This window comes from Salvelinus sp. IW2-2015, linkage group LG8 (assembly GCF_002910315.2).
Source record: "Salvelinus sp. IW2-2015 linkage group LG8, ASM291031v2, whole genome shotgun sequence".
NCBI lineage: Eukaryota > Metazoa > Chordata > Actinopteri > Salmoniformes > Salmonidae > Salvelinus > Salvelinus sp. IW2-2015.
In genome coordinates, this window is record NC_036848.1 from 38,273,448 (window position 1) to 38,281,732 (window position 8,285).

The 8,285-nt window shown below is 44.8% G+C and overlaps 1 protein-coding gene across 3 annotated transcripts in view; it reads right to left on the reverse strand.

The window, feature by feature from the left end:
* Positions 1-26: 26 nt before the first annotated feature.
* LOC111967035 (myosin-6) overlaps positions 27-8,285 on the reverse strand; it is a 16,334-nt gene continuing 8,075 nt past the window's right edge. For 2 of the 3 annotated variants that reach the window (XM_023991941.2, XM_023991940.2), the window contains exons 2-5: positions 3,582-3,809; positions 1,924-2,028; positions 502-588; positions 29-302 (exon numbers count right to left, since the gene is read on the reverse strand). In XM_023991941.2, coding sequence (XP_023847709.1) covers positions 153-302; positions 502-588; positions 1,924-2,028; positions 3,582-3,809 — 570 coding nt within the window. In that variant the 3' untranslated portion in view covers positions 29-152. Of the gene's footprint in view, positions 303-501; positions 589-1,923; positions 2,029-3,581; positions 3,810-4,734; positions 5,536-8,285 lie in introns of those variants that run through there. The other variant, XM_023991939.2, reaches the window with a different exon arrangement.

The following is an 8,285-nucleotide window of genomic DNA, read 5'->3' on the forward strand; positions in this document are numbered from 1 at the left end:
AGCCCCCCTATCTATGAATCTCTAGTGACGTCCCTGGTCTATAACCCACTTCTTGACTTGTAAATTGTTATTAAGCATCTATAACCGATTTAACTGAGTGCCTATAACTGTCTGATTGCGCTTATAACTGGTGTATGAAGCGTGTATATAATCTACTTCTTCATGAGTTCCTCCAGGCTGCTCCTCATCCTCTCCATCTCAGTGAGGCTCTCCAGAGTGGACCTGCTGTCTCCCTCCAGCTTCCTCCTGCCTTTCTCCAGCTCCCCACGCTGARGCCGCTCCTGCTCTAACAGGTACTCCAACTGAGTGAGAGAATAACAAAATAAGCTTTAAAGGTTCTGGGCTTCAATGGAGGGGACAGCATAACRGTTCATCTGCATCCGAAAAACATCATAGAAGCATAACGTTCTTTGATCATATGTTACAATGATACAGTACCAATACCATAAAGCTAGACACTACTGAAGTCAAATTGGGCGTATCTCCCCCAAATACACTTACATCTTCCGCCTGCACCTGTAACTTTGCCCTCTCCTTGGTCAGGAGGTTCACCTTCTCCTCCTCGCTCTGCAGATCCTCAATGGCTTGCTGCATACAGGGATGAAACAAAATGGCTGAGTCTGGCCCACAGATGTAGCTTAAATCATTAATCCCCTATTGGGATCGCGTGCATCTGTCAGCCATATTGGATCTGAGGAGCCATGATGAGTTCATTTGGGTTGTTCAAGGGAATGCCAAGAGTGAGGCCTCTCTCTCCAAAATCGATAACAGAAGACTGACACAAAGTCATTGGGGGTACATGATGTATGTAACCCCACCATAACACCTGACCCTGTGACTGTATCCCTCATAACATTTTAGGAGCTTTGAGCCATTTCCATTCCCATTTCTCTCACTACTTGAATTGCTAAACTGTAACTTCCAGACATCTTCCATCACGCTGGACATATATAATAAGCAGTCAGTGTACTGTAGGATAATGGCTCAGATTCTAAATTACTTTAACAGATTATATAGGATATCAAGCTGCTACTGTTGGTTACAGCATCTGGTATGCATTACTGTACTGGGGTTCCTATAGCTGCAAGTATAGGGCATGATGGATGGAAGGAGAGAAACAAAGAGAGAGGGAGAAAGAGAGGGCGAGAGAGAGAGAAAATCCACACGACACACACGCACACACATGCACATGCATACATGCTCTTTATAGTGAGAGTGATATGCATTTCTGCAAACCCTCTCATAATCTCCCTTCCTGTTAGACCCAGGGTCGACCTTTCACATTTCACCCTGACCTCACTTTATGACCCCTGGGGACAGTGTGTTCTCACCATGGGCTGAGCGCCACCAGGTGTTAGTACTCATGCTCTTTATAGTGAGAGTGATATGCATTTCTGCAAACCCTCTCATAATCTCCCTTCCTGTTAGACCCAGGGTCGACCTTTCACATTTCACCCTGACCTCACTTTATGACCCCTGGGGACAGTGTGTTCTCACCATGGGCTGAGCGCCACCAGGTCGTTAGTACTGGGTGAGGTGAGGAGAGGTCAGTAAGTTCTCACCTGGCTGAGCGCCACCAGGTGTTAGTACTGGTGAGGTGAGGAGAGGTCAGTAAGTTCTCACCTGCTGAGCGCCACCAGGTGTTAGTACTGGGTGAGGTGAGAGAGAGGTCAGTAGGCTGCGCGCCACCAGGTGTTAGTACTGGTGAGGTGAGGAGAGGTCAGTAAGTTCTCACCTGGCTGCGCCACCAGGTGTTAGTACTGGGTGAGGTGAGGAGAGGTCAGTAAGTTCTCACCTGGCTGAGCTCCACCAGGTGTTAGTACTGGGTGAGGTGAGGGGACGAGCGTCAGTAAGTTCTCACCTGGCTGAGCGCCACCAGGTGTTAGTACTGGGTGAGGTGAGGAGAGGTCAGTAAGTTCTCACCTGGCTGAGCTCCACCAGGTGTTCTTTCTCCTTCTGAAGCTTTTGGACAGCTTCCTCTCTCTGGGACAGCTCCTCTGACAGCTTCCTGACTGAGCCGTCTGAAGACTGGAGGATGAGGGGGAGAGAAAGAGGAAATTAAAATCATCTGATATCATAAAACAGATCCCATTGTATTTGTTACTTATCTTCCCCAGACATGTTGCTAAATAGAGAAAAGTAATAAACCTTCGAAAATATCAAACGAGTATAAATCTGTCTGTGCAAAGAATACCACAGTGCATGTTTTAATCTGGAAGTAATTTGACTCTTAGGCAATGTGTTTTCTACTGATACAATAACCATGATGATGGTTTGGGAAAACAGTTGCATTAGTCCATGGCTTTGCAGCCAAACCATAAAACAAGTATCCCTTCGATGACCAAACAGATTCCATTACTCTCAATCTGTTCTTCATGAACATCAAAGTGGAACATGCATGTAGCATTCTGGTCCCACTTTGGCCATCAGGTTCTAATGAACCAGGGGAACAGTTTGGGACTGTCAGGACTTTGAAATACAGATAAATAAATCAGAAGGAATGGAGGAGAGGGAAATGATTTAGTTTAGAGGAAAGTGGTTATACCTCATTATAAACAGGGTAGTTTGGATGCTGATTGGCTAAAAGCCGTGGTATATCAGACAATATAGCACACCCCCTCGGGCCTTATTGCTTAATTATGTATACCTTTTTTATGAAGTTGCAAGTGTAGCACATATTTTATGACAAATACCATAGAAATGATAAAAGTGTACAATAAAAATGTTGTGCAACTCAATCCCAATAMCCTGCATTCCTTGTAACTTATTTCATTTTACTTTGATTAAAAAAACACCCATTTCTATAGTATTACAACTGTTATGACAACGAGACCGACTACTTACTAGGTGTGAAAGCACAGTGCCAATAACTCCACCATGCAGGTCTAGTCTTGTAGATCCCAGTGTACTGCATCCATATTGAAACAACCTAGTTTTCTACTGTACATGTCAGGAAACCCACACGAGCCAACAAAACATTCACATAGTTCAAGGATTTGACACAATTATTCTTTGTTTCTCAAAAACCCCTCTCATGCCAAATACACTCTGAGTACCATATTAATTGCCTAGGTAAAACGGACTCATTTGACAAAGTCTAAGTCAAAGGAATTCAACTCTCTCCATCATAGACAACCAATGCTGTGAGTGCAGTACATTCCATGAAGCATTCCTGAGTAAAGATACCATCTAAATCCTTCCATAAACCTCAATGAAATAGCTAAAGCTCTGAGGGGTTTGTAACAGTATATGTTAACACCCCCTCTATTTACCTCTGTCTGTACATGTAGTAGTCACACTAGTTTAACATTTAGATATTTACAATATACTCACTCTCCAGGGACTATTAAAGTGATAAAAAGGAGGACAGTAAAAGCATGAAATTCAATACTGAAAGCCAGAGGAAAACAGATGAAGCAGAGAGGTAAAGTAGAACTAGAAGCATGTCAGTATAGTGCAGACCTGTTCAGGAGTCCCAAATCAAGGACGTTCTCTTGTTTAAATAATATCTCTCTCCGCTCCGGTTTAGTGCATTCAGTGCTAAGCCATAGAGCATGCATAAGGAGTCGGTTGTAGCCTACCTGTTTGTCTCTCTCGGTGGCAGTCAGAGCACTCTCCAGTTCCTCCAGGTCTCGTCTGAGGCTGCTGTTCTCTGCCTCCAGCCTCTCTCTGTGGTGGGCCAGCTGGGTCGAGCACGCCTCCTCCTCCTCCAGGCGCTCAGATAGGCCAGAGAGCTGCAGCTCCAGCCCACGCCGGGCCTTCTCCAGCTGGGCACAACGGTGATCTGACGCCTGGGCACACTCCTGCTCCTGAAGAGGTGGAGGAGAAGACAGGGATGAAGCACAGAGGGTCAGGAGGTGAGTAAGGGAGGAGGAGATGGAGCATGAACAGGAGGAGAGAGGCCTCAGGGTTGAGGGGTGAAACAGTGAGACAATGTAAAAGTGGTGGAATGTAAAGGCAAAGAAGAGACACGACAGAGAGAGGACAGTAGGGTAAATCATTTCGCTTACATAGAGAGACAATCATATCCCAGACACACAGATGGAAAACCAGCAGAATGCCTTGCATCAAGAGTACTCCAAGTCGTGAGACACTTATCCTCCCTTTCCCAACCCTCTCTCCAATATATAGCGGGGAAAAATCCTCTCAGTGACGCGTCGAGTGAAAGAAAAACACTGACTTGATAAGCCAGTTTTACAATAACACAAATCATTTATCAACAGCTGTCCCAAACAGGACAGATTTGAAAGTCTGTCTTATTTGGTGCCTGGTTGATGAATGTGTCAGCTATTTTCTAATGCACCAGTCATCATGGTCAAGGCATTTGGAATGAGGCTGAACTGCATACCCAAATATGTGTACATTTGCAAATGTATCTTGACCACATGTTCCATCTGAATATATTTATATAAATGTGTTTGTGCTGTGCTCTTTCTTCATAATCTCTACTTTATCTACCCAGCTAGTGAGTTATGTCACATTTTTTTTATTTTTCAAAACATAATTGGCAKTCTCTTTTCCCAACCCTTAATACAGATTATCCAAAAGGTTGGCTGGTGTTTTAAGATAAATCACTGTCTCAACATTACCAGATAATGTGAAGATACTGTAAAAAAGTTAACAGTACAGACACACATGTAAACACATCAATGCCCTCTCTCTCTCTCTCTCACACACTCACACACACACACACACACACACACACCCTCCAACCCAACACACCAGTATACCCACAATAGTCAGTCTCTGTTCCAATGAGGTACTAAAGCTATCCCAGTCCAGTTCCTCTGGTTCAGGATCCACCTGCAGCCCGTTGGTCTCTTCCGAGTCAGAGAGGGAGTGGCCACGTCCCTGGCCCCGCTCCACAGACATCACCTTAACCCGACGCCTGTCAATCAACCTGTCAATTGACCTGTCAACACTCTCTACCTACCTACCACACCTCAACAGTAACCTAACACCCTTACACAGTCCCTGTACTGCACCTGTATCAACTGCACCTCCTTAACAGGCCAGGTAGACTTATAGGTTGTAAATAAAGTTCCATGTAACACCTCTACCCTCTGCTTTTCTCTCCCTGTGATTGGTTAGCGGAGGTTCAGGAGGGTTCACTGTAGAAGAGAAGGTACTAATTCACGGTTTGGTCACCACGGTAACTCCACTCAGCACGCTGCGAACAGTCAGTCTCATTTCTCTCTCCACATAGCCCACTGTTTGATTTAGTGCTGCACACCTGCAGCGGTATGCCCTTAATCTCTCTCTCTCTCTCTCTCTCTCTCTCTCTCTCTCTCTCTCTCTCTCTCTCTCTCTCTCTCTCGCTCTCGCTCTCGCTCTCGCTCTCTCGGTTGCTTTCTCTTTTTTTCCTGCTCAATCAAATACTTTTCTCCCCTTTAATTTCAGTCTGTTGGTACTTGCTACTGTAATCCACACATTCCTCCTCTGCTGTCCTCAATTCTTTCTTCGCTTACAGTCCCCCAGAGTAGAAAACAGAATCCCACTTCTCTGTGTCCAGTCCTCCACTACTGCACTGCTCTCACACCGCAACAACAGCCTCTCCTCCTTTCCTCCCCCTCTTCTCCTTCGCTCCCTTCGCCTCACCCGTCCTGAAACAGGTGTCTCTCTCTCCCTAGTGSCAGAGGATCCAAAGGATTCCTGGAGGGACTGTAGGAAGGTGTAGGYTGGCAGGTCATGTGAATGGCTTTAAGTTATCCTCTTCAGTCCCTTGGTAACACAACCCTTACACTGTCAAAGCAGTCAACTAAACAACACAAAGAGACGAAAACAAGGGCAGTGTCGCAAATATGACTTTTTTCTCTCTCTTCTCTCTCTCTGTTTAAATTAACAGCATAAAGACCTTATGTGCCCACCACGCCCACGTAGTTTCAACAATGCCAGGGCATTCATCTAGACAGGGACACAAAGGCCATATTGTGCCTTAGGTTCAAGTGCAGTGGATTTTCTTGAATGAACCAGCAGATGAAGCGTAGAGACTAGGCTAGACTAAGCATACCCACTGGGCACAGACGTCAATTCAACGTCTATTCCACGCTGGTTCAYCGTAATTTCATTGAAATGACATGAAAACAACGTTGATTCAACCGGTGTGTCCRCAGTGMGTTCTCTCTCTCTGRATTGCTGTARGGAAGATAACATCAGTGGTTTTACATCAGTGCTTCATTAAGTAGTTCGTATTGAGGGTTCTCGTAAAACAAACCAACCAGGTGAAACTGAAAGCGTTCTTGTTGTGGTTTTGAATTAACGTCCCTTCTGAACTGGACGGAAGCTTTTAAAGTAGAGGCTGAGACTTGACCACCACCTGAGCACGAGTTATGTAGACTACGTGACAGACCAAGACAAACCTAGTTTACCGCATTGATCATGTTTGAACAAAGTCTTTTGAAGGTTACTATGAAAGAATCGTTTGGCACCAAAACCAAACCTCATAAATAACCCTTTTGAATTTCTCAAAAACTAAAGCCTGCAGTGAATCTTCAAAACTTGACCACTGACTGAGCATAAACAATGTGAGGGAGGACAAGTATGCTACAAATGCCTCATCCAACCATGGCAAGCTTCCATCCATCTGCAGAAAAAAACAGTGAAACAAAACATCTTCTCAGAAGATTGCTGTATTTTCAACATTATGTTAAGAGTTGTGCTGTGGACAGAACAGAGGAACCCGTTCATGTCTGCGTAAAAGCCTGCAGTAACACCCACATGAACTASACAGACCAGAGACACTCAGCATGCCCAGACAGTGTTCAAGCACCGCTCACATCCAACGRTAACACTGATCTTTTGTAGCAGATAACATGGGTGCCAAGTATGGATATGCATTCAGATGGATTTGGGTTGAAGGAATCTGAGGGACTCTCTTCTATCAGAGGAAGACACGTTTGTGTCATCAATGACTGTCATTTGATTGTTCTGACCAAGCAACTGCTGTTCCATTTCACATCATGGTTCCGTAGTTCGTTGTTAAAACGTTGTAGTACAGCTTCTATGAACTGAAGCAAATGTAATATTATGTGGCACTCTGTATTTCATTCAACTTTTGGTTGGAGTGATAGTCTTATCTTCCATATAGGCAAGGCTATAAGACTAAGCTACAGTAAGGAASTCACAGGTGCAGAAGTATACTAAGGACACAGAAGCCATTATGAAGGCTTTCTGGAAAGCRCCTATGGATGTGGAAGATTATGAAGGTAAAGTTTATGTCCCTAGACAGGATAATATCCAGCTATTTCAAACAGCTTCCTTGCCAAACTGCATCCTTCTTCCCCCTCCAGAGAGAGAGCGAGGAGACTAGAGAGATCTATGTCTATTAGATTACAGGAAAACCGGAATCTAACCACATTAGACAGTGAGCAGCTGCTGCCTTCCAGGGTTTCTATGGCAGAAGAGAGAGTTGAAATAGAAGAGGTGGAAAGTTCAACCAACAGCCTCTGGTTGTTTTCACAATCAAACACTGCTGACATGAAATGGGATTATTCAAAAAATAAAAGAAAGCATATCCAAACAGTCACATATCTGATCCCTTTGGCAGCACCTTGGCTGGATACCTCTAAGAAAAACCTGTCTTACTCCCTCATCTTTCTCCCTTTTTCAACCTCTCTTCTGCCTGTCTCTCTCCCTACCTCACTTTCACTCTCCACACAGTTGAAACCAGTCCAGACCCTCTTTACCCTCTTCATCACTCTCCTTCTCTTTCTCTACCCCCTCCAGCACACACATTTGCAGTCCTTTCCTTGGGCCCCAGTACCTCTAAAACCATCCCAACCCCTTCCAGGGTTTTCTTTTGGCAGAAGAGAGATGTTGAAATAGAAGAAGGTGGAAAGTGTCAACCAACAGCCTCTGGTTGGTTTTCACATCCAAACACTGCTGACACATTGAAATGGGATTATTCAAAAAAATAAAGAAAGCACTATCCCAAACAGTCACATATCTAGTCCCTTTGGCCCAGCACCGTTGGCTGGATACCTCTATAAGAAAAACCTGTCTTACTCCCTCATCTTTCTCCCTTTTTCAACCTCTCCTTCTTGCCTTGTCTCATTCCCTACCTTCACTTTCACTCTCCACACAGTTGAAACCAGTCCAGACCCTCTTTACCCTCTTCATCACTCCTCCTTCTTCTTTCTCTACCCCCTCCAGCACACACATTTGCAGTCCTTCCTGTGGGCCCCAGTACCTCTAAAACCATCCCAGACCCTCATTGTACCCTCTCCACACCACACACCACAACCACACACACACACACACACAACACACACACACACACACCACAC